Source organism: Gouania willdenowi, chromosome 6 (assembly GCF_900634775.1).
Source record: "Gouania willdenowi chromosome 6, fGouWil2.1, whole genome shotgun sequence".
NCBI lineage: Eukaryota > Metazoa > Chordata > Actinopteri > Blenniiformes > Gobiesocidae > Gouania > Gouania willdenowi.
Window position 1 is genome coordinate 67,289,615 of NC_041049.1, and position 26,619 is coordinate 67,316,233.

The 26,619-nt window shown below is 36.9% G+C and overlaps 3 protein-coding genes across 9 annotated transcripts in view; 1 reads left to right on the forward strand and 2 right to left on the reverse strand.

Annotated features, from left to right (window-relative positions):
* Nucleotides 1-3,627, reverse strand: part of vps9d1 (VPS9 domain containing 1) — a 30,734-nt gene extending 27,107 nt beyond the window's left edge. For both annotated transcript variants that reach the window (XM_028449164.1, XM_028449163.1), the window contains exons 1-4: nt 3,490-3,627; nt 2,179-2,251; nt 598-786; nt 364-517 (exon numbers count right to left, since the gene is read on the reverse strand). In XM_028449164.1, coding sequence (XP_028304965.1) covers nt 364-517; nt 598-786; nt 2,179-2,251; nt 3,490-3,582 — 509 coding nt within the window. In that variant the 5' untranslated portion in view covers nt 3,583-3,627. The remainder of the gene's footprint in view (nt 1-363; nt 518-597; nt 787-2,178; nt 2,252-3,489) is intronic.
* A 2,198-nt stretch (nt 3,628-5,825) lies between these two features.
* On the forward strand, nt 5,826-25,627 carry znf276 (zinc finger protein 276). Of its 3 annotated transcripts, XR_003674250.1 has the most exons (13): nt 5,826-5,957; nt 6,855-7,115; nt 7,199-7,514; nt 9,941-9,987; nt 10,317-10,649; nt 10,740-10,818; nt 11,988-12,071; nt 12,989-13,108; nt 13,184-13,259; nt 13,342-13,459; nt 13,709-13,808; nt 15,421-15,807; nt 25,582-25,627. XR_003674250.1 is itself a non-coding variant. In XM_028449165.1 (12 exons), exons 2-12 carry the CDS (start codon nt 6,905-6,907, stop codon nt 15,719-15,721), a joined length of 1,785 nt encoding a protein of 594 aa, XP_028304966.1. In that variant the 5' UTR covers nt 5,826-5,957; nt 6,855-6,904; the 3' UTR covers nt 15,722-16,533. The 3 variants fall into 3 exon arrangements, 2 of the variants coding, with proteins under 2 accessions (XP_028304966.1, XP_028304967.1); XM_028449165.1 differs by lacking the exon at nt 25,582-25,627 and having other exon boundaries at nt 15,421-16,533; XM_028449166.1 differs by lacking the exon at nt 25,582-25,627 and having other exon boundaries at nt 6,916-7,115; nt 15,421-16,533.
* Nucleotides 19,081-26,619, reverse strand: part of fanca (FA complementation group A) — a 39,175-nt gene continuing 31,636 nt past the window's right edge. For 2 of the 4 annotated variants that reach the window (XM_028449159.1, XM_028449158.1), the window contains exons 36-41: nt 25,549-25,705; nt 25,151-25,213; nt 23,665-23,758; nt 23,505-23,580; nt 20,942-21,272; nt 19,081-19,348 (exon numbers count right to left, since the gene is read on the reverse strand). In XM_028449159.1, the coding sequence (XP_028304960.1) occupies nt 19,250-19,348; nt 20,942-21,272; nt 23,505-23,580; nt 23,665-23,758; nt 25,151-25,213; nt 25,549-25,705 (820 nt within the window). In that variant the 3' untranslated portion in view covers nt 19,081-19,249. The remainder of the gene's footprint in view (nt 19,349-20,941; nt 21,273-23,504; nt 23,581-23,664; nt 23,759-25,150; nt 25,214-25,548; nt 25,706-26,619) is intronic. The other 2 variants (XM_028449162.1, XM_028449161.1) reach the window with 2 other exon arrangements.

Genomic DNA, 26,619 nt, shown 5'->3' on the forward strand with positions numbered 1-26,619 from the left:
GTGTGAAAACACTCAAATTAAAGTGGTGAAAATAAATGTTTAATGGGATTATTTATTTCAAGTTCGGTGATTGTGATTAATTTAATTTTAACTTTAGTAATTGAGAACATAATTGTAATTGACTTTCATGGGAAAAAAAATAATTTGAATTTTAATTGTGTTTGGAAAAAATGCCGGTCACCATAATATAATCGAGTTGTAATTAAACATGGATAATTGAAGACGTAATTTTAGTTAAAAAATGTAATTGATCCCATCCCTGGTGCACACATCTACTGAATAAAGCAGGTGTAGAGGAATAAAGTAAAGAATCTGACAGATTTCATTAAAAACACGTCACCTGTTTGATTTCCGATCACTTACTTCTTTCCTGCGTTCTGTGAAGCTTCGATCAGCAGCTTCTGAAAGACTTCAGGAGGCAGGAAAGGGGAAAGCTTTCCATCGCCATCTGACAGCACCCTGCGGTGACCGGCCTTCATCGGACTGGTGGCTTTACTTTGTTTGACTCTGACGTGAACTGCAGAGGAAACACCAGTTGTGACCAAATATGTGTGACGTAAAAAAGAATAAGCACTTTGAAGGGGAATATTCATTTACCAGATTCCACAGCCGCAGCAGCAGGAGCAGCAGGAGCGATGGATTGTGTCCGATGAAACTCTGACGGAGCTGGTGAACCAGTAGGTGGAGCCACTGGATCACTTCTCCTCACTATGAAGGACTTGGCTTGTTCTAGACACAGCTCAGCGAGACGCAGCATCCGCTCCTCCACCAGCATTTCTTTTTCCTCTGAGGAAAAGATTCAATCAAACAAACTCAAATGATCAAACACAACCAAAGAAGTAGAATAAGGTTATGAATTACACCTCACATGTTAAACTATACAGATCATCAATATTTAGAATGGGATTTTAACATTAAAAATGTAATTACTAGAGATTTTACAAGCTGCAAAAGTGTAAATATTGTAATGACTTTTTAATCAATTTGTTCTCAAACAACATATTTAAAAAAAAAACAGCCTTAAAATAAGATAGTTTTGTTATTAAAAAAAATGTGTTTCTAGTTTCAACGAAGATGTTTCGTTTATTTTAGTTTATTTGAGCAATTTAAATTGACATTTTTTTTAACAAAACACAAGATACGTCATTAGACGGTAATGAAAGCTCAATGGAGTAGGCCAAAGTAAGAAAGCTTATAGGCGCCTACCCCATATACAATTATCATTACAAACATACAAATAGCAACATCAACAAGAGAAAAGAAGAGAAAAGCATTTTAGTACATTTTGAAATCACACAGAATTATCAGATTATATTGGTGTTTATGATAAAGCATTTATATTAATTCCAAATATTACAGGGTTACCTACAGTTAAAAAAGAGCTATGGTCTTGGTCTAATGTCATTTGCATATTTCTCCAAAACATTTCTCCTATAATGAATTTTGAGATTTCTGCAGACTAACACTTTTCAGGTTTTCATCTAAACTATTCCATAGGTTGACACCTTTTTGTGTGATACATACTGTTTGTCATCTGACTTAAAAATCATCAAAATACAGTGTGAGCAGCGTTTTTAAATAAACACATCGGGTTGTAAGTTACATTTGGGATTCAGAGTCAAGGTTTTACCAGAATATGAAGAGGCTGTGCAAAACTGCGTTCACATAATCAGAAAATATACACATGCCAGGATACATCATTAATCATAATGCACAACTATTAGCAGCCAAACAGCAAAAAAAAAAAACAGGCAGTAACGATAGTGGATTAGAAACCTGTCAGTAGCCTGGCAAAAAGCCACACCCACTTCCTTACTTTTGATAAGAAAGTAATCGTCTGTATTAAACATTGAATAATAGAAGGACATTAGAATGGATTCCAGGCTAACCTGTCACGTGCCAACAGTAAAGACTCATCATCTGTTAACTTTTAACGGTTTGTTAATGATAAACCAATCATTTATAAAAGGAGGGACCAAACTCTGGAATACATTAACACATGAAATCAAAACATAAACAGAGCTCAAGAGTTTTAAACACATAAGCAAATCCAACCCATGAACATGGATTTTTACACTGTTTTAAAAATGTAAAAGTCTCCTGTTTTTTAACCTGTTTTGTGTATTTATTTTCTCTGTTTTATAACATTTGTATTTCATTGTTATACCATAAACTTACGATGACATTCAGCATCCTCGAGAAGAGCATGGGAAATGTAGTTGATGGTTCTGAGGTACTCACAGTAAGCTTCCTGCAGAGAGAGCACATAAACAACACCGCACTTATTCATAAACTCAGCTTTAGTCTGAAACGTTTCCTGTCCAGGTAATAAAGCAGCTCCTACTAATCTATTGAATGAGACAGGCCTGCTTATTTCTTTATTGGCAGACACGCGCACTCACATGACATTTACATTTGTACACAATGACAGTAATTCAGGCCGGAACAGCGCTTGGAAATACGACCTAAAAACCTTAAATGGAGCATCTTTACTGATATTACGTTTGAAACTAGACAAATGTATTTAATTTGACGTCAACAATCTAAGTTTGTTTGTGTGTGTGATATTTAAAGCTGACAAATCATGACTGAGTTTCAAAAACAATTTATAATTCTTAACAGAAATAAAATCATAATCAATAATCTTCACGAGACACTGGGAGGGGGTCCCCAGATGCCTACAAGAAACTAAGAATATTTTTTGAACAATTTGAGCCCATTTTTTTGTTGCTTATTTGCCATTTTTCTGCAACTACCCCAAACTTGCCATATTTTAACCTATTTTCATCACTTTTTTGTGCCATATTTGTGCATTTTTGCTACGTTACTTGCATTTCTGCCACTTCTCCATCAAATTTGAATGCCTTTTCTGCAATTTTTTTCCACTTTCAAAACATTTTTTGCACTTATAAACCCTTTCCAACACTATTCTCACATATGTTGACCCATTATTGTCACTTTTAACCTCTTTTCACCAAATGTCATGCTTAAATTTGCCAATTTAACCACATACACTATTTGTCATTTTCATTATTTGCCATTTTAAACTACTTGTCCCAATATTGACACTTTGAACCCTTTTTTACCACTTTTTCTCTCCGTGTTTGACCACATTAATTTGCAACTTTTAACCAATTTCTGTGTTTTTTAAAATCCCATTTCACCACCTTAATCCACCAGTTTTCTCACCAATGACATTTCTGATTAAAACATTTTTAAGATGACTATATATTATGGCGCAGCTGATATTATTCAGATTAATAAATAAATGTGATTACCACAGATTCATAGAACATTTTTCTAACTTTATGGATGGAAAAGGTTGAAACCCACTGATCTAAACTACTGACACTGCAGTCTATAAAGGCAACAGACGTGGTTTGTTGAGAGGGAAACCGCCCACTCGCACTGTTTACATCCTGTTTACATCCTGTTACATCATGTAAAGCTGTAAGATATGTTTAGCGGTGCCAGTGTAAAGCTCGGTACCTTATGTCTGTTCACTCCGTCCAGTTGTATGGCTGTATCTGCCATTTTCTTCGCGGTTTGGAACGGTTTCGCTGGACAGTCCGAGGCAGCCATGGTCAGAGCTTCTCTTTCTTCCTCGTACTAACAGTCACGATGAAGTTTACACAACACAGCGCCCTCTAGTGGCTGCTCTACTGTAACACGCTGTAATACAACACAGCGCCCTCTAGTGGCTGCTCTACTGTAACACGCTGTAATACAACACAGCGCCCTCTAGTGGCTTCTTTACTGTAACACGCTGTAATACAACACAGCGCCCTCTAGTGGCTTCTTTACTGTAACACGCTGTAATACAACACAGCGCCCTCTAGTGGCTTCTTTACTGTAACACGCTGTAATACAACACAGCGCCCTCTAGTGGCTTCTTTACTGTAACACGCTGTAATACAACACAGCGCCCTCTAGTGGCTTCTTTACTGTAACACGCTGTAATACAACACAGCGCCCTCTAGTGGCTTCTTTACTGTAACACGCTGTAATACAACACAGCGCCTTCTAGTGGCTTCTTTACTGTAACACGCTGTAATACAACACAGCGCCCTTTAGTGGCTGCTCTGCTGTAATACAACACAGCGCCTCCTAGTGGCTGCTTTACTGTAACATGCTGTAATACAACACCCGGGGTAAACAGGTTCTAAACCATTTATGCTAAATTTTGGGTTAATTTGTCGTCAAAAACAGTCTCAAAATATTGTTACGACTTAAAATACTTAGCAACGGTCAGTAATCTTACAGCTCTGTTTTATTAATGTTTTTTTTTTTTTTTTTTTTTTTTTAATAAAACTTTGCACTAATTATTTGATTCTGAATAAAGTCCATCTATGTAGGGATTGATATATTAGATTAACATTTCTGGTTTTGATTGTTGAGTTGCAATTTTTTTTTTAGTTTACTCTGAGAGTTTAAACATTTTTTGGACTTAGGAGTCTACTTGAAGCTTTTTTTTTTCCCAAAGATGGTTTTGTGACAGTAATGCTGTGTTTTCTGTTTTTGATTCCTCACACATTGAGATCTTTTTTTTTTTTTTTTCTCAAAAGATTAGAAAATAGGTGCTGTGTCACCTGCTTTCATTTCTCCACACTTGCCACCAAACTGGCTGAACTGATTACACAATACAATATGCACAACTATAACATCACATTTCACTCTCACTTTAAAACAGTCGACGCTTTCCCACCCCTTACATTGTCCTACCCCGACTCCCTCTTCCTTGTTCCCTTCCCCCTCACCTAGATGTAACACTGCCCTCTCTTTTTATATCCTCCCTATAATAAAGTGTTTCTTACCTTTCCTTAAGAAAAGGAAGATGATGATGGTCACAATTATGCAATAAGATAAATTAATTTATTTAATTGCGATGACAAAACATACATTGCTGTTTTTAAAAAAATGCACTTCTTGTAGTGCTGACCTTTGACAGAATGAGCAAATGTGTTAGATATATTTTGTTGGCTATTTTGGTTAAATGCTATATCCTTAAATGTAGGTGTGCTTAAGGTTAAACCACTCTTTTTCGGATTTTGTTAATGATCTCAAGAAAGGATATGGCCAAAATGTGCTGATATCATTTCAGACAGTTTGCAAACCTATCACTCAACTTATCTTTTGCATCTATTTTAATTATTGATTTTGGTTTGGAGAGTTTGTGCTTGGATTTTGTTTTTGTGTCTTATTAGATGGAATTTTGTTTTGAAATTGTTCAATTAAAAAGAAGAAGAAGAAAAAAAAGAGATTTTCTTCCATCACAATTCTTCCCCGAATATTTTTTTTAATCAACAGACCATCCAAAGGAAACTATATCAGGAAATTCTGTATGGATCGAAATGCCATATGACCATTTTATAGCTTTGCATTTTTCCTCATCTTGACCTCTTACCTCCTAATTTTTCTACTCTGTGAAATGTCTGGCACCTGTCATTTTTATGGAGGCCCGTTCCCACCAATAAAAACAAACAAACAAATAAACAACACAAAAACTAGAATAAATAAAACTAAAAAATAATGAGATGCTAAGTTATAATTATGAGATACTAGACTCAGTATCTCATAATTATGACATAACAATTATTATTATTATTATTATTATCATTATTATTATTATTATTATTATTTTACTTTTCCTATTTTTTTTCTCTTTTTTTGTTTTGTTTCGTTTTTTGTTTTTACTGACTGGAATGGGCTTCCATACATTTTCTAATTTTAATATTTAGGAGAATAAATACTAAAAAGTAATGTTGACTTCCATCCGACAGGGGGCGCTCCACTAATGCTGCTGTAGAACTTTATAGACAATGCATCGCTAATGTTTCCTGGTTCTGTGTTTACATCCGCTGGAGCATCTAATCCCAGTTTTTAAAAGTGACAAATACAAACTATTTCCGCATTAAAACAACAAGATGTTGGAGTTGTGGGATTAACGCGGTTTTACGGTGAGTTGTGTGGCAGAACTGTGTTTATTTGGAGGTAAAACTAACAGTTTGTGACGCATTGACCTGCAGGTGTGTGCATGCTAACGAAAACGGGGCTTACTAAAATAAATGATGTTGATAAGTAAACATGGTTTATTTACTAAAATACTAAACGCTCACCTAAACAATATTAAAAACAACAAATCCAAGGACAGTCATGGTTTTTAAATAACTACATGCAATAACTAAGTAAATATGTATATATATATATATATATATATATGTATATATATATATATATATATATATATATATATATATATATATATATACAGATAATATCCTTCAGTCCGTTTTCAAACTACGGTTGTTGTAGCTTTGCTATGATAATGATAATAATAATACGTTTTATAATATATTTTAATGCCAGTTCTTTAGATTTTCTGAAAAAACATCACAATCAAAGTGCATTTTTAATGACACGTGTCTGTCTTAAAAACATTTTAATCCTTGACAAATAAAGAATAGTTATGTTCCTTTCAAAATAAAATGACTAAATGTACAAACGAGAACTAAAAGAGCCATTATGGGATATTTGACATGCTGCTGTTTAACTGTTAAGATGATAATTGTAATGAACAATGTTTCTGCCTACTAAAGAAACGTTGCCTCCACATCTTTCATAGCTTTATTTTGACAGTCTGTGAAGCAGCCTTGTTTGTATTTCCTCCAAATGGTCTTTTCAGATGACACTAATAAATTAGCTGCAACACCAATTTGCTAAATTAAAGTAAATTGCATTATTTTTACATGTTTCTTTTTTAGATGGCTGCTACTTTATGATTCAGAAAAATACTGTTAGGTTATTTCTTAATTATATTATTATATGAATTTGTATGTGTTTGATTTTCCTGATAGCTTATATAGCAGAGCTCCATTATTCTGCTGACAGTCTGGCTGTGTGATACATGATGAAAAGGAAGAGCAGACGTTCGCGGTCGTCTCAGATGCTGTCACCGACGGCAACAGTAAAAGAGGAGAAGAGGACGACTGGAAGCAGATCAAGGCCTCAGAAGTCCATCAGTGCAGACGGCTTTAAATGTGACGGTGACACAGCTGCACGGAGCACCAGTCATTTCACCGAGACGACGCCTGATGAGAACAAGTCCAGTTCCTCAGGTAAGTGATTCAATGTCTCAGAAAGAGGATTTTTGCTAAGTATAAATGTGTGTTCTGTTGATGGTTCACCCTAAACTGCACAGGCAGACTGTCGACGGCCGTCTGTCGGCTCTGTCACGGGAAGTTCTCCCCTCGCAGTCTGCGACACGCCTTCATAAAGTGGCCCAGGGAGTCCCTGGATGCTGCAGATGAGGAGTCGGACGCTGCTGTGCCGTCAGCCCTTCTGTTCCACTCAGACTTTCAGAGGTTGGTGGGTGTTCAGGTGGACCGTGACCCCCGCCTCTCTGACTTCATCTGCAAAAAGTGCCACGCTAAGTTCTACAAGTGCCACAGCATCCTGGTCCACTTCCTACAGAGAGTGAACCTCCCACCGGTTGGGATGGCCGCACAGAAAACCAGGTCAGTCTCAGGGATGAAGTAGGAGATATTTCTAATCCTGTAGGTGTTGTGTGTGTGTGTGTGTTGTAGGGATGTAACGATTAATCGTAAGGAAGTTAAAAATCGATTCATAGGTATCACGATTCACCTCGATACTGTGAAAATTTAATCGCAGTACTTTTTTTAACCAGCAGAGGGTTCCAGACGTGTTGGCGGAGGGCGGAATCTGCTAATACTTTCTTTCTGGCCGCCTTCTACTCTTAAACATATTTATAAATGATTCCTTACCCCTTATAGCACCGAAAAAATATCTGTAGTATTACGTGAATATCTGTAAAAGTCACGTTTTTCTATTAGCTCTGTCTGCTAGCATAGCATCTCTTCTTCTGCATTGTTTTGAATAGTTTATCAAGGGATTCTTTTGAAAATGAAAAATAAAAGGAAAATAGTACAGTATATTTTTCAGTCATCATTTTTCTAGTCCCATTTTGTAAAATAAATCATGAGAGAATCGTATCGTGAACCCAGTATCGTGAATGGAATTGTATCGGGAGGTGAGTGAATCGTTACATCCCTAATGTGTGTGTGTGTGTCGACAGCCACCTTTTTACTTTTAAAAAAATGCAAGTGTAGCAAGAAAACCTGATGTTAAGTTTAAAGGCAAATATTGTCATGGCTAAAATGTATTTTGACTCAAAAAACACAAAACAACAATATTAGGGTCACTTCAACAAATGGCCCCACACTTTGGTCTAATAGAAAATTCTGAAATGTTTACCAATATTTCTGTGATTATTCAAGAAGCAGACTGTAAATTTGAAGCTTGATCAGGTGAATGCTTTTTGAGATTTGGCGAATTTATTGATTCGTGTTGATTTTCGTGGGTCCTTATTTTTTTTTCCATTTTTAGCTTCCAGAATCTCAGGAACTTCACCACATCCATCCATTTTCATACCCGCTTATTCCCGTTTAACAGGGTCGCGGGGGTCTGCCGGTGCCAATCTCCGGCTCTCATAGGGCGCTGGGCGGGGGTACACCCTGGACAGGGCGCCAGTCCATCACAGGGCGACACAGACAGACCAGACAACCCAGGACCTTCTTACTGTGGGGCGGACGTGCTAACCACTAAGCCACCATGCGCCTACTTCACCACATAGAAAACTGAAATTTGGTATAATATTACAGCTCCACCTACTCTCTCAAAATATATGAAGAGATCTCCGATACATCCTATCTGGTGGAAATGCCAGCCTCTCAAAATTGTAAAAAAGTTTGTTGGGGTGAACATATTTGGGCCTTGAGAAAATTTGTTGAAATAACATGCAATTACCCAAAAACATATGAAAAGAAAACAAAAATACACAAAATGACAACCTAAATGCATATGACAAACTAAATTAATAAAATGTCAGCCTAAATACACAAAAGTACACAAACCCCTTTGTACTTTCCTGTATTAATGCTCAGATTGGTCATTATTCTAAATGCTGACGTGATTGTTGAAAATGTGGCCCTTGGCTCAGACAATCACATTTTTGTGGCCCCCACGGTGATAGAAGATGCCCATCTTTGGTCTTACCCTGGATCCGTTGCTGCTCCGTAACTGCTGCGAAACAGCAACACAGCTGATTGGTTTCCATTAAAGTCTATGTGTCAATTTTCATCGCATGCAAATCTTCACCAGCGCAGCACCGTAACGGCCGAGCCATGCGGAGCAGCTAATCAATCAATCTTTTATTTGTATAGCGCCAAATCGTAACCAATGGTATCTCAAGACACTTTACAGTAGAGCAGTCTTAAGGACGGACTCTTCATTTTATGGATACACACATATGCATATATACGTATATACACATACATATGTATCTCACACCCAACATGAATTCAAATGCGCAGAACTCCTATTTCTGCTGGGCGCTGGAGCTGTGCTGGAGCAATTTACCAAAAATAAACTCATGCCAGACAGGAAGTAGTGCATAGACACAGAATAAAATATCCAGATTATTTTTAAAATAAAATACTCCGTGTTTAAGGCAGATCGTAATTCCATCCATTGACCTAGGTTACCCGTGGTAGAGGAAAATACAGACCTTTCGGGACCTCCAGTGGGCCATTTCGGACTCTATCTGAAAACCGAGCACATATTCAGACTCAGGGAGACCAGATCTTTTCGTTGATACCATGTTTGGCCTGATTCGAGCACTTTTAAAAGCACATACAGTATAAGTTATATTACGTGTATCCATGGTTGAATCACACGTGAATTAGCGGGATCTTCTGAGTCCTTGCTGCAACAGATATGCAGTCAAACCAGAGGCGGTGTGAAATGCTGGACAGTAGTTTCTGAGCAGATATGCATCCAGTGGAAATCCAGGGTTAATCATTTGCATAGCACTGTTGATTCTGAAAATATATTAATTAAAAATGAAATGCTTTTTATTTTTCAGGAAGAATACAAAGTGCCCCGAGTCCTCCTTAACCCCAAGTTCAACAAGTAAGAATAACTTTTCTTCATTGTTGGTGTTTTTGGTTTTCATTCATCATAGTAACCCTTTAACAATCTGTCTGTATGTGCAAAGGCCTCTGTTTGTTTTGTATTGCCTTTAAACTATGTGTTGTTTCTGGGCATCTATTCCTCAGAACAGTTAAGACTGACTAACTTTAAACTGTATATATTAGCTTTTCATTGCACTTGGAAATAACTTTAAGCAGGCCCTTTGTTTTTCATATTAAATCTAGTCTACTTCTTTGGGAGCTGTAGCTTGATGTTTATCTTTTATAAAAGTGAGGTGAACTAATGGTGAAACCTGTGTGTTCCTCCAGCACATCCATCCTTCACCTCAGACCCTGAGTGCCTCCACAGCCTGGTGTCCTGGGCCCACCACCATGGTGGGGGCTGCAGTTCCTGTCCTGACCTGAAGGAGGTGCTGGAGGGTCAGTGCTGGGGCTCCATCAGGGCTGTGTGGGGCTGTGTTGACGGGCACCAGTACGTCATGGACGCTCAGAACGCCACTGGGGCCACGGCTTCAAACGCTGCCATGAACCTGAGCAGATCACTGATAGGAAGAGAGTTTATCTCTGAGGACGACGGACAGGACCAGTGCAGTCCTCCTGCTGTGGTGCTGCAGAGCTCAGCTACAGATGATTTGGCTGAAGGTGAGATGAGAGATTCAGTTTGTCATCTGAAGACTTTGAATCATCGCTGTGACCTGCTGTCACCTTCTGATGGTGTTTATTCCACCGCAGAGTTTGCTGCTCACGAAGCACTGCCTGCATCTCCATCTGCACTAGAGGACCAGGCTGCCGACAGCGATCTGTCCGACAGGTGAGACACTCTCTACACCAGACATGGGCAACTGGCAGCCCAGGGGCCACATGCGATCCTTGGTCTAATTTTGTGCGGCCCCCAAAGTAAACGTACAGAATGACAGAAAAATACACAAAACTAAAGCAAGAATACATTGAAAAATACAGATTACAACATTGCTGGAAAATACAAGAAAAAAAACAGAAAATACTCCAATAACACACAAAACTACAACAAAAAAGAACAAAACGACAACAGTAATACAAAATATTACACCAAATAACAGAAAACAACAACAAAAATACACTAAATGACTCAAAAAAATATAGAAAATGACTACAAAAAAAGACAAGAAAAACACAAAAAATGACTCTGCAAACCCACAGTACCAACAAAAATACACAATATCACTCCAAAAAAATTTTACTGGAAAAATACACAAAAGGACAACAGAAATGCACAAAATGCCTCATAACGAGCAAGACAACAACAAACATACACAGAATGACAAACAGATAAAATTACTATTAAAACGCTTAGTTTTTTCCTTGTTAATGTTCAGATTGGTCATGATTCTAAATGCTGACATGAATGTTAATAATGTACAGCAGGGTTTGGGTGACATGACAGAAAGGGTTAGTATGTCACATTGTGTGTGTGTGTGTGTGTGTGTGTATTAAATTTGCATTAGGAATGAATTGTTGACAAGGTCACTTTAACTTTTATTCTGAATTAAAGAGAAATTAAAGCTCCCATGTAAACCATCCATGAAAAAGCTACACAACAATGGCCAATAAATGGTAGCAAGTTAGGATTCAGTGTGTTCCCCAATGACACTTTCAACACATGAAACCCTTTAACCTCTGAGGACCACCCCTCCACCACCAGAGCTTTGAGATCTATCACTGCACTTTCACTTCCTTTTTAATCCACATTAACTGATGAATCCCTGTTGGTAATGTGAATGGCAGTGTTTGTGTTCTTCACTTTGTGGTTTCTGTCCCTTTGTTTCCATTTTTTTGGAATTTGTACTGAAATGCTAATGTAGTCATTTTACGTTGTGTGTTTAGTTTATTTAAAAGTTTGGAAGCTTGTTTGTCCTACTACACCAAAACACAAGAATCCTCCAAAATATTAGGTTTCCCAGTGTTTCTGTGGCTTTTCCTAAAACTAATGTTTCCTATCAGGGTCGTCTCTGAGGAGGAGTTTGAGGATACAAAAAAGGCTGAGCTGCTGGACGACGAGCTGTTTGAGCCGTACTCTGAGAAAAGGTAGGCAGAGAAAGGTCAGACCAGGAAACAAAGGTCAAACACAAAGGGAAGTAATTATTTGCATTTCCTGAAGAAAATTCAAGTGATTCAGGTGCATTGCACTGCATTAGCTTACATTAACATTAGCTAGCATTCATATTAACTAGCATTAGCATAACATTAACCAAGTATTAGCCTGGCATTAGCATTAACATAGCATTAGCTAGCTTTAGCATTAGCTTTGCATTAGTATTAACCTAGCATTAGCACTTACCTTGTATTAGCATAGCAATACCATTAACCTAGCATTATCACTAACATATCATTAGTCTAGCATTAATCTAGCATTAGCACTTACCTAGCATTAGCCTAGCATTAACACTTACTGTACCAAGCAGTAACCTAACATTAGCACTAACCTAAATTTAGCATTTGCCTATCATTAGCACCAACCTAACACTCGCTCAATAGTAGCATTAACCTAGCATCAGCACTAACCTTGTATTGGCATTTGTCTAGCATTTAGCATTTGTATAGCTATAGCATTAACCTAACAATAGCATTATCTTAACATTTGCACTAACCCAGCATTATCATTAACCAAGCATTAGCACAAACTTAGCATTTGCCAAGTAATAACTTTAACCTAGCATTAGTTAAATATTAACCTAGCATTAGCATTAACCTAGCATTTGCTAAGCATTAACCTAGCATTAGTTAAACATTAAGCTAGCATTAGTTAAGCATTAACCGAGCATTAGTTAAACATTAACCTAGCATTAGCATTAACCTAGCATTAGCTAAGCATTAACCGAGCATTAGTTAAACATTAACCTAGTATTAGCTCTAACCTAGCATTAGCTTGTTTCCTGCATCCTTACTAATTACATGATGTTACTGCCTGTTTCAGCTCTGAATCCTTCTCTACTTCTTTCCAGAGGTCAAAGGTCGACCATCCCAAACAAGAGAAGACCAAACATGAAGGTCTGTGAGGAGCCCAAAATCAAGAAGAAACCTGGACCCAAACCAGGCTGGAAGAACAAGTTTAAACCTAAAGCGTAAGTGCTTTAGCTTTAGAGAAACATCCTTCATGGCACTAAACATCAAACATCTTCAAATGTGTGTTTCTAAAGAGAGGAACTTCCCAACATTTACAAGTGTCCGTATCAGGGCTGCACTGCGGTCTACAGAGCTCCAGATGGTCTGAAGGTGACTCATCAGTCAGTAACTATAAACATATGAATAAATAAGATCCTCATGGTTTGAATCGACTGCTTTTTTTCTTGTTTAGAAACACATCAAAGAGCATCACGAGGAGGTGAGGGAACGACCCTGTCCTCATCCTGGATGTAACAAGGTGTTCATGATCGATCGATACCTGCAGCGACACGTCAAGCTCATCCACACAGGTGAGCACGACCTTAGGTTTTAGACACGCCTACACTATATCTTCCTCTAACAGAATAAAAGCGCCTACTTTAAATCATGTACATATCCTAGACGTGAGCGCAGGATAAGTTCTGTACACGGTCTGTTCTCAAGTGTGTGTGTGTGTGTGTGTTGTCATGATCTCTTTTTGTGTGCTGCGAAATATAAGGCTTATACTGTATAAAAGTTCCTATCACACTTTGAATGATTTTATTTGTTTGTTTTTGCAGAAGAGAGAAACTATATTTGTGATCAGTGTGGCCAAACGTTCAAACAGAGGAAACACCTGTCGGTTCACCAGATGAGACACTCAGGGGCCAAACCACTGCAGTGAGTTTACCGGCTGTAACTTTAAAAGTCATGAACTGCAAGTCATCATCGATTGGTCTCCACATGATTTACAATAACTATAGACGCTATTGAGAGCATTGGAGGTCATGGTTGTGTAGCAAAGCTATACATGGGAATAGTCCAAAGAAGGATTATTATGGGCACATTTCCACCACAATATTTTAACTCTTTTTAACCTGCAACACGACAGCCTAACCCAGCCCACATTTCCTATTAGTGAGTGAGTGAACAACCCATTGCTCAGTGACTTCTAATTCACAATGATCAGATAAGGAGACGTCATAGGATTAAAAAGTGACCACGGCGAGTCAGTTATCTCTGTGGTACCAGGGGCATCGTAAGGCCTGCTATCACACTGTGTATTACTACCGTTAAATCAAGATTAAACAAGCTTTGGCCTGTTCTAGGAACACAACGGGTCAAATTTAGTCCCCCCCCGAAAACAAGGTGTTTAATCTCAAGTAGCTTTCCATGAATAGATTTGAAATTTCCCCAAGAAAGTTCAGTAGATTTTTTAAAAAAAAAAATTATTTCAACTTTTAGGAACATACGATACAGGTACACAAGCTTGATTGTATGATTATGTATTCTAAATGTTAGCATTGAAAACTAAAAAAAAAAAAAAAAAAAACCAGAAACATGCATATGTATATATATATATATATATACAGTATATATATATATATATACAGTATGTATATATACACACACACATACATACATACACTCAAACATACATATGCATACATACATTACACACGTAAAAGGCATTAATAAGAGAAAAATAGGGAAACAAAAAGAATGAAAAAGTGGGGGAGTGAATAATACATTGTTTAATACCTTTTTTTTAATGGGATAATTATTGATATTAAAGTAGTCTATAAAGGGTTTCCAGATTAAATAAAAAATGTTGACTTTTTCTCTCAATAGAAATTTTATTTAATCACTTTCAGTGGATCATTTTAATGGTTAAAGGAATACTCCACTATAAAGAGCTCAACTGAAAGACTATCAAACGTAATCTTTACGAGTAGGAATGAGAGGTGATTTAGAAACTGTATATGCAATAAATAAAAAATTACTCCAACTGGTTTTATTAGGTTAAAGGCATCCGATGGTTCTGATGGTAGCGTAAATTTACCTGTTTTAAAGTTTTAAAGCCATGTGTGAATCTGTAGTAAAATGGCTGATTGTAGCATTTAAGTCCCATTTTTCATTTCCTTTTGAATGCAACGTCAAAAGCCATTCATCGCAATATTCCTGGTTTTCTTAGGAATAACGTCATAACCTCTAAGGAACTGTAAGACATGTAACAAGTACTAAAACGTCAGGTAGAAATGCTATTTTACCATAGATTCTTTATAGGAAGTGAAAATACAAAACGCAATCTTGAAGTGATGTCATCATTATACATGAATGGTGATTGGCTGAAATCTCCAAAATGGCAATGTCCACATATAAAGGGATATTACATGTTTGAGGCTACATTTCTGACACAAATTATTGACTTTTCATTATTATTCATCTAAAGTGGATTCATGTGAGAGGTTGGTATCACTTTAAATATTTCACTATTTCCCACCCCCTCCAGATGTGAGGTGTGTGGCTTCCAGTGTCGCCAGCGAGCATCTCTAAAGTACCACATGACCAAACACAAAGCGGAGGCCGACCTGGAGTTTGAGTGCTCGGTGTGCAAGAAGCGCTTTGAAAAGGCTCACAACCTTAACGTGCACATGTCCATGGTGCACCCGCTGACACAGACGGAGGTTCCCAGAGGGGAAAGCACACATCAGCAGCAGCAGCACGGAGCACAGGCAACCGCTGCAGCGTACTCTGACCTGCAGACAATCACGTTGACGGGTGAAGTGGTTCAGCAGGAGCAGGAAAGATGACGTCAGACACAGGAAGTGCTCCTCGGCTTCATCAGTTCACACTAAATACTAACATAACGGCTTCATGATGGATCTCGAAATATCGGGTGAGACCTGACATTGAGTCATTTCTTAAAATCTACAAATCCAAAAACTAAAACTGGATTTAAACCTGTGACTAATTTTATCACAAGTTAAACTTTTTTTTACTGCTTTTTTTTTGCTGCTCAGTGCAAAGACAGATACACTTTTACACTCATTTAAAGATTAACAAAAACCCCAAAAACACCTGCTGAATACTAGTGTATTTGAGTATGAAGTAGTGCTGTTGATTGATCCTGGTCCAACTCTCAACCTTTTAGTCAAAGTATTTCTCATATTTACTTGTAAAATGTCAGTGACTGCCCTCTATGGGTTTAAACCAGGCTATTACAATTGATTTTTGCTATTGGTTGAGAACACGACCATGTAACAGTGCTTGTCATAAACAAGCACTGTTAGCCACGCCCCTTTTATAGAAACTAGCACCTGCAGGCTCTACAATCTGTTGGATTGAGAGAAGAGTGAATAGAGAACTATATTGAGTAATGAGTAGCTAGTTAGCATAGCATAGATTGTTCATTGGAGATTTTATAGTATAGACTGGGTGTGTCTTAACTGCTCCGGGAGCCCCGCCCATAATTGAGGTATGTTTTGAATTTCCATCCTCGTGAAGGTTTTAGTTACTCTTTAACTCATTCACTGCCAGCCATTTTCAGAACAGCTACCACCCCTCACTGCCAGCCATTTTAGAGCATTTTGACTGATTTTTAAAGACCCACAAAATATTTTGTACAATGACAATCTGAAATCTGAAACCAGATTCTGAAAGATTAGTCTCTACTTTCAACAGAAAAAAGAGAGATGTTTTTAGCTTGTTTCGTTCTTCCGTAATCAGCAGTTGAATAAAGGCAAGTTTCACACAAATCGCAAAAAGCTGAGAAAACAGTATTTTTCTGAAAAATCCTGTCAGTGACTGAAATATTTTTTTTTGCTTGAGGGACACCTCAACATTGGTTTAGTTCTATAAAACAACAAAAACAACACTGAGACGGGCTTTTGATGGAAAAAATTATTACTTTGCCATCTAGGTCAGAGTTTTATGGATTTCTTACTGTATTTTGGCCTTAATGGAGGTCTCTCCCCCGTCATTTCCCACACACGCCACTTCCTGCTCCTCTGCGACATCTGAGTCCGCTGTTTGTCCCGGTTTGTTGATCATTTTATCTCACTATCACAACACTCTTAATAGTCCACTTAGTTCCGCATGTGCTCTGCTTGACTGTGAGCGGTTTTGAGCTGCTGGATACTTAACAATATCCCTTCGTAGCGCCATTTTCTGCCTCGTGCCTGGTTTCTCCCTCCCCATCCGTGACGTTAATCATGGCTGCTCTCTTATCAATAGGTGCGCTGCTGCCACCTACATGCCACTACATGCCACTACAGCTCCAATATTCATGAGGGACCTCCGCCAGAGTGTTTCCTCACGACCAGCGTCGAAAAACACATTTGACGTAAAATGACGTCAATGGCAGCGAGCATATGGATTTGAAATGATGTATTTTTATGTCAATGAGTTAATGAGTAATTAAACCTTAAAACCACATAATTGGGTTTGAAGTAGTGCTGTTGATTGATCCTAGTCCAACTCTTGACATTTTAATTAAGTCTTAAAATATGGCATATTTTGTTGTAAAATGCAAGAGTTACTGCCCTCTATGGGTTGAAATCAGGCTATTACAATACAATTTTGCTATTGGCTGAGAATGGTGGTTTGCGACGTTTTGGTGGCTTCTTACATCATGAACCACCACTGTTTGCCCCGCCCCTTTTATAAAAACTAGCACCTGTTGACTCTGCAAACTGTGGCAAGTAGTTTGAATTGATAGAATTGTGAATAGAGATCCAGGAGCCCCAGGTATAAATAAGGTATTTATTTTATTTTATTTTTTCCCCCTAAGTGAAAGGTCAGTTATTTTTTAACCACCAAACATTTCTTTCCTGTTCTGAGCGTTTTTTCCCATTCCTTCACCGTACAAGTCAGTCTCCTGTTAATATGAAATGAAATCAATAGGAAATTGTTGGTCTTGTGTATTTACAAAAGACTGAAAAACAAGCTGAAAACAGAGGTGATGAACACTTGTTACGATGTGTCTTCTTCAAAAGTGCAATTACACCAAAAATAATACACTTTACAACATAAAGCTTAACACTGTCAGAGCGAAATCTAAAGAAAACATTTCACTTTTAACAAAAGCCTCAAACACCAGTTAATTTCTTTTTTTTTTTTTTAAAGTAAACATTTAATAATAATACTAATAATGTAGATATGAAACTCAACTATACAATTAATTTTTACATTTTGCTTTTATTCCTAGAAATATTAAGGTTTAATTTCCTACATTTTTTCATACTTTCCCACAGTGTCAGAAGGTTTCAGCTGGATAAATGTTAAGATTAGAATTTTATAAATATTTTTTAACTGCAGACCAAAGTATGATTTAATTCTGAGAGCATGTTTTTCATAGTTTTTTTAAAAAAATTATTTAAATAGTGACAGTGGATTTTTTTTTTACATTATTTTCAATGCTGGTCTATTCTCGAAAGCAAATCAGACACAATTGTCACCAGTTATAAACCAAATTAAGATTAAATGCAAACCAAAGCATACCTTAAACAATGACTAAAACAAAACAAATACCAAACTAAAATGATTTTAAAGACTAAATTTAAACAGTTGCTTACAATTAAAGTAGGGGCAGGTTAAAAAGGGGTGGGACATGGTGTTCAACAGCCAATCAGAAGTCCTCTCTATGTGGATGTTAAGAAATGGAAATATAAGAGGCTCAAGATTTTAATCAGCTAAAATTAAAAACACTTCTGTGGAATAAATGGTCTTAAAATAATAAATAAATAACAATTTTCTGAAAAATTAAAGTAACGTTTTAATTCCTAGCTAGGACAGCACAGGTAATATTTTATTTACGGAATTAATTGACTCTTATAGACCAATTTCGTACGATTTATTTGATAAAAGTGCACAAAGTTAATTTCAGAAAATGAAATTTGGATTGGATCGAACAAACCAGGGTAATGTAAGCATTTAACATTTTTCTGAAGGTGTTTTAAAAAACTTTTTGTTTTTGCACTTAAGTATGTTGAACTTCATCATCCACACACACTGTATCTGAAACGCATGCACACACAGAGGCCGACAACAACGATAACCACAATGAAATGTTTTATATGGACTTTTCTCATTGGCTGTTGTGACAAAGGAAACTGTTTACACAGCAGACAGTCGTACACAATGATCGTCAAACATGGAGTTTTTATGCAGTTATTTTATTTATCACAACATACAAGTCAGCAACAAAGGGCTTCAAATGTACAATAAAGTGTTTGAAACATGTACAAACTCATAAATAAAACCTTTTTTTATACAATAAAAGTGCAGTCTGTCTATTCTTTAGCCCATAAAAGAAAACTCTGATGTTTGAGTTCAGCTACTCACAAAAAGTCCATCTCTGGGCTCAGACTGGGGGGGTCAAAGTGCACCGATAGCGCAGCCGCCACCTCCAAGTCCACATCTGTACACCGGGACTCCAGCTGTGCAACAGGTTTTTTGAGAAAGAGAGTGAGGAATGATCTTTAGACATGAGATGACCAAAGTATTCCTAATGAGCAACCACTGGGTGCTAGGTGGGGGTACACCCTGGACAGGGCACCAGTCCATCACGGGATTTGACTTTTTATTAATGTAAAAAAATAAATAAATAAATAATTCTCCATTTTGTCTTAATGTTTGTGGAAAGAGTTATGGCAATAGGTTGGTTTCTTATTCTTGCTTTCTTTGTTTTGCATTCACTTGCATGAAAAGTGCTCAATAATAAATATCCATTGATTTCTTTAAGGTGATGCAGATGTTTGAGGTCACAACCAGGTACGGATATGGTGTTTCTAATTACAACGTATTATCCTACCTTCACAGTAAATTAATAATTACATAGTATTTAGTTCAGGATTGGTATGTTTACATTATAAAATGCTGATCAATCATCTATACGTAGAATGCCGAGGTGGAACTAGGACTCCTTCATTCCTTCAATGGTCAAGAGCAGGGGCGTAGCACCACATTTTGGGCCCCTACTGTAAGTAATGTACACTTTTTCTCCCAGAAACTATACTAGTATTCTTGCATTATTATTAGGGTTGAGTATTGGCAAGGATGTTGCAATACGATACGTATCGCGATATGTGGGTCACAATACGATATCATCGCGATATTCTACCCAGTTAATATCAAAATTAAACGTAGAGATGAAAAATGAAGTTGCTGTACATGTTCATCAGAAGATAATGATCATTCATAGGACAAATTGAGTCAAAACTATTTACTTTAAAATATTCTATTTGTTATTTATTAGTAGTGTTTTTGCACATTTTTACTGAAAAAAATAAAGGCAGTGTTATATAATGAATTTTTTTTAAAAAAATTGATTTTTTAAAATAAATTGATTTAAAATCGGCACCCAAAAAACCGCAATATATCGTGAAATCCATTTTTTTTCACACCTTGAATTATTATATAAGCTTTCTTTTTTTTCTTAACAATAACCCAGAGGTTACCAACCTTTTTCGTGACCCCATTTTTATTATATCACAAATGTCTGGTGACTCCAGAGACTTTTTTCCTCTCGGATTAGTGTTTGATCATGTTTATTAAAGTGTGTAACAAATACAGAGTATAGCCAGGATTAGTGCACCACCTTAGATATTTGTATGAGAAAGTATAGGATACAGTTAATTGATGTCTGTGTGATGAGTATTTGAAAAATAATAAAACATTTTTTAAATAGAATTTTAATCTGTTTCTTCTTTTTTTTTAGCAATTACTAGACATTCCAGGTGACACCACATTGGGTCTCGAACCCCCAAGGTTGAAAAACACTGCAATAACTTAATGACTCCATATCCATTGCTTGTATTTTATTAATCTTTTTAACTATATTTTAGTGGTTTATTGAATATTGTGTTTGTGACACCCCTTTGCTACAATTTATGGGCGCCTGGTAAATGTTTTCTTTAGACAAGAATAAAACATTTAATTATGTTTTTACAGGATTTTGTACATGTTCGTACAGTTGACATGTATGAACAGTGATTGAACTGGTAAAGGAACTAATGGTGTGATCTGTTTACCTGTCTGAACTGACTGGAGGACAAAGCAGTTGATGATGACTGTGAAATCACTCTCAGGATAAACTCTTTGGTTCGGCCCAGCATGTGCGACGGCTCAGTCTGATGACACAGTTTCTGCGTGTGATTTAATGTCTCATCAGCAACAGACAGAAACTCTCGTCCGATGCAGAGCATGTTCACCTGTTTCTCTGAGCGTGCAGATGTGAGCGGTGTTTGTCCATCCAGAAAAAGCTGCAGGGCGTCGATGTAACAGCTCACAGCGGTGTGGAGGAACCCTGCACAGCGCAGTGCTCGCTGCTGCTGCAGCTGCACACACTGCTCAGATAACAGACTAAACACACAAACATGAGAAGAACATGTCAATAATCAACACCTGGTGCTCCTGCACTATTTCAGATCACAGCATTATTTTTTTACAAAATCACCTAAAAGTGTATGAAGTTCACCCACAAAATTACATTTTTTTTTACAGTGATCAGATAAAAAAAATAACAAAAAAAACAATAAAAGAAACTAACGTTATATTAGAAAGAGTTAAATATGATACTAACCCCAGATGTTTTCAAAAAAGTCCCAAAACTGACCGTATTATGCTTGTATTTTACCGTTTTTGTCTTCTAAAATTAATGTACCCATAATAAAGGATAAAGTTTTTCCAATTTTGGTCAGAAATTGATTTAAAAAACAAATTTACCTGTGAAAAAACTTTGTTAATTTGATTTTTGTATCTGTGATATAAAAAAGGCGCTCTAGCTGCGAATATGACTTTTCTAAGCAAATGTTCAAAAGCTCTTCCTGCTAGAGCTGCGATTCTCAACTGGTGGGTCGGGATCCAAAAGTGGGTTGCGGACTTGTACTGGTTGGGTCGCGGACAGCTGGTCAAAAAATAAATAAATACTTAATATCTCTCATATTAGACTTGTCTTTTATTTTGAAAGAATTTTTTCTTTTGAAAGGCATGCTGTGAAATGTATGTTGCACAGGAAAATATATAAATTTATGTTAAAAAAAAGTACGTGTGTGTTTTCAACAGCCATTTTTGAAAAACTACATTTGGTTGGTTGAATTCTAAAAAAAAAAAAAAAAAAAAAAAAAAAAAAAAAAAAATGTGGGTCGCGATTTAATCACCATGGCAAAATGTGGGTCCCAGGGTGAGACCAGTTGAGAACCCCTGTGCTAGAGTACTGTATATATATAAAATATTAATAATATAACATTTGTGGCAAAATTACCAACAGCAAATCACAAAGGACTCTATTCTCCCATGCACGTAAGTCCAAAAAGCTGTGCAGCGGCGCTGTTTATGGCTGCACGCTATTCTCCCCCTGTACTTGTCAGTCACTGCGCGCCTTCATCGCAGTTATGCACTGCGGGTGGAGCAGCCCTGAAATATGGGTGTTCCCATTCAAATCTGGCTTTACGCACATTCTCCGGTGTGCGTAAGTCCTTTTCCTCTAGCGTTCTTCTAACCCTGGAATAAGTGCAGCGCCCGATAAGGTGAAACATTATATTGCACTAGAAATATGGACTTAGTTACATTTGAAGCTACACGGACTTGTGCGTCGTGTAGCAGCAGCTGTGGTCACTCAGCTGCTGCTGCACGATTAATTAAAACTCTGACAGACGCGGACTTCTGTCCACGTTGGTCACAGTGATTCAACTATTTTCATAATATGTCCAACATAAAGTCACAGTTTGATCCACTACAGAGTGAAACAAGCTGTCATATGCAGATGAGGATGGACCACAAACTGTTCCTACACATATTTTAATGAGGCTCAGCTCAGGTTGCTTTAAAATATTGATATTTAAAACTGCGTATTATGCAAGCCAATAGTTCTGTTTCACTGCAAACTTCCCTCTGTATTAAAGCAGGACGCTCTGCGGCCGCGTTACTTCCTCATATCTCCAGCGCATCTAACTCGGTCACACTATACAGCGATGATGATGATGATGATGATGATGATGGAGAGAGATTTTAACTGCGGCTCGGACAAAATGCGGCCGATCCTCACAGTGCAATAATCTGATCAAATCAACCTGTTATATTGTTTCAAATTAAAAGTGAACTTTATCATTGTCACGGATTTCAATGACATTTATAAGCTTTGGGAAAACTCCATGTTCCGTGATTTCTAGACAGCCCAAGAAAATGACATCAACGCCTCCTTTCCTTCAGCCGGCCTTCATTAACAGACTACGCGGTTTTTGGCTCCTTACGCGCGGTGGGCGTATCAGCAGCCTGGACCGAAGAATATGCGTAAGAGAAAAGCGCGTAAAAAAAAAAGGCGGTTAAGTCCAGATGGGAGAATAGACCCCTTAAAAAACAAGATAGAAAACATCTACACTAAATATAGGAAAACATAAAGAAAAACAACTGTTTTTTTTAACTATATAAAATATGAAATACAACATAAACATTTTTTTCATTATTGACCAAACTAACAAATGAAGCTTGGAAAACACAAACACATAAAACTGAATATAGAATAAAAAATGTGTATAAATATAAATAGAAAACAAATAGGATTTACAAATTAAAGTCAATAATTAAAACCGTCACCTGCAGAAAGCCCAGGGCATCAGGCGAGTGAACTGGTCAGGGGTTACCATGGAGACGGGTTTATAAACGCCACAGACTTAGGTTTGGTCAGAGGAGGAAGAGACAGGTTAGATTTAAAGTGTTGAAAACCAACAACTTGTTTAAGTTCAGACCAAACTACCGTCAGAATTAAAGATGTGGAGCCAGTCTGCAGAGTCCAGCAACGCTTTGAGCAGCTCCGTGCACAGATGCATCACTTTTTCTTGGCTCGTCACCTGTGGAAACAGCCAGAAAACACAAAACTCATCATTTGTTCACCTGTTCAACGCCTCATTTCAATTACAGAACACAGGTTAAATGTGGCTCCTCACAAGAGACATTATCAACATTCATATTAGCATTTAGAACAGACATGAGCAACTGGTGGCCCTCTCAAATTTTTAGCGGCCCCTGAAATAAATGCACAAAATTAGTTAAAAACATATACAAAATTATACACTAGACCAGTGGTTCCCAACCTCTTTAAGCTCAAGTACCCCTATCTCTTTTTTCTGAATCCAAGTACCCCATTATGATTACAAAATATTACCCAAAATTCTGTGAAAAAACATCTATAGAGCATAATGATGGAATGAATGAGCGATAACACACATTTTAAAGAATCTCATGTTGTAAATGAGTGGAATGAAACAGTATTTAGTGCCTCCTGAATAGATTTGGAACCAAAACTGATCGCTGTATTTTCAGTTCATGTTCTAATCAAGATAATTTCTATCATCATTTTGTGTCATTTTGTTGTTGTCTGTTCTTTTTTTATTCAGTATATTTGTCTCTTATTTTTTGTGTTTTTGTTGTTGTTTCTTATGTTTTTCTGTTGTTATTATTGTGTATTGCGTAGTGATCTTGTGTATTTTTCTGTCTTTTAGTGTCTTTGTTGTCATTTTATGTGTTGCTGGTCAGTATTTTTCTCTCTTATTGCGTGTGTTTTTGGTGTCATTTTGCTGTTGTTTGTCTGTTCTTTTTCTTATTCAGTGTATATATTTTTTTTTTTTCTTATTTTGTGTGTTTTTGTTGCCGCTAATACTTAGTAAAAGTATCATTTTGAACTAAAAATAAACATTAAAAAACCCCATATTATTAATGTTTTCATTTAATTTTCCGCTCTCTCTCTCTCAAATACCCCAGTAGTGAAATCGCGTAACCCCATATGAGAAACACCGCACTAGACAACATCAATACACAAAAGGACTCCAAAAACACACAACGGCAACAACAAAAAACACCAAATAAGAGAAAAATTATAAAATTACAAATGAGAACAAAAACACAGAAACAAATGCACAAAAAATGTCTCTAAAATCACAAAATGAAAACAAAAATACACACAATGGCTCATAACACACAAAACAACAAAAAACAAACAAAATGAGAGGAAAATAAGTTCTTCAAAAACACACAAGACAACAACAAAAAGCGGAAAATAATCTTTAAAAAAAAAACACACAAAACGGACACAAAAAAAGAAACAAAACAATAAATTGTTTTGGGGCCGCACAAAATCAAACCAAGGGCAGCGTGTGGTTCGCGGGCCACCAGTTGCACATGTCAGGCTTAGTATATCTGAGTAGCTATACCATGTGTAGCGTGCTGGTGTGTACCGTAGTTACCTGAGGGTACAGCAGTGATGATAGGTAGTCATTCACACACAGGAAAAGCAGAAAAACAAGCATCTAAAAGAAGAAGTTTTTAATAATTTGTTGTTAAGATGCAGTGATAAACAATTAAACATGCACAAACAAAGGCTTTTAATGAATGATATTCAACAACGCACTGCGTTTTGTTTCTTTATTACTAATATTAGTATAAATATAAAATATATATATATTCAATATAAAGAAAGAACATCTATGTTCTATAGACATGATAAAAGCTTTAAATATTGAATAACATTTCTCCATATTTGACATTGAGCCATCATCAATGTGTGAAATGTTTTGTTTAAAGACTTTTTTGTTGGACTCCTAATGAATCAAAGTGAATGACAGATTGTTTTCTCTGCTCTGACCTCTTTGTGTTTGGCGTCTCTCTCTGGTTGCAGTGATTTCAGAGTTCTGCTGAAGCTCTGCTCCGTTCTGCTCCTCCACACACCACGCAGACATGCTGCCAACAGCAGAGCCGCAGCCCCAGCTGGAGGCGTCTGCAGCTGATGACCTTCCTCCAAGCTGACAATTAGAGTCAAAACACAGTTCATACCCATTTTTCAAGTCTGCAATAATTAATACATTTATAAGAACATTGTCTACAAATGTATCTAGACATGTTCTTCTCTGCTGGGATTAGTTTATGCATCCTTAACAAAGTTAAGTGAGTGTAGAAGACGGAAGGACAACATGTTACATCAACATATGTTGGACAACCCAAAATAAAGGAACAAATAAAACCCTTTAGGACAGAGGTCGGCAACTTTCATCACAGCGGGGGGCGTAAAAATGTGTTGGTTTTATCGCAGGGCCACATTATGTACATTCACGTCAGCATTTAGAATAATGAGCGATCTGAGCATTAACACAGGAAAGAATAAAGAGTTTTAAAGTATCTGTGTGTTTTTCTGTTATTCTGTGTATGTTTGTTGTCGTTTTGCTTGTTATAAGTCACTTTGTGCATTTTTGTAGTCCTTTAGTGTATTTTTCCTGTAAAGTGTATGTCTTTTGAAGTCATGTTGTGCATTTGTGTTGTGATTTTCCTTTTTTTGGAGTAAACTTTGTTCAGTTCTGTTGTCGTTTTGTGTGTTTGTAGTACTGTGGGTTTGCAGAGTCATTTTTAGTGTTTTTCTCGTCTTTTTGTGTACTTCTGTTGTAATTTTGTACATTTTTGAGTCATTTTGTGTGTTTTTGTTATAATTGTTTCGTTATTTGGAGTTTTTTTGTGTATTACTGTTATGTTCATTTTTGTAGTAGTTTTCCATGTTTCTAAAGTATTTTGTGTCTTTCTCTCGTCTTTCACTGTATTTTTCTGTAATTTTATATTTTAATGTATTATTGTTTTTGTTTTGTGTATTTTCTGTCATTTTGTGCATGTACTTTGGGGGCTGCACAAAATTAGACCGAGGGCCGTATGTGGCCCCTGGGCCGCCTGT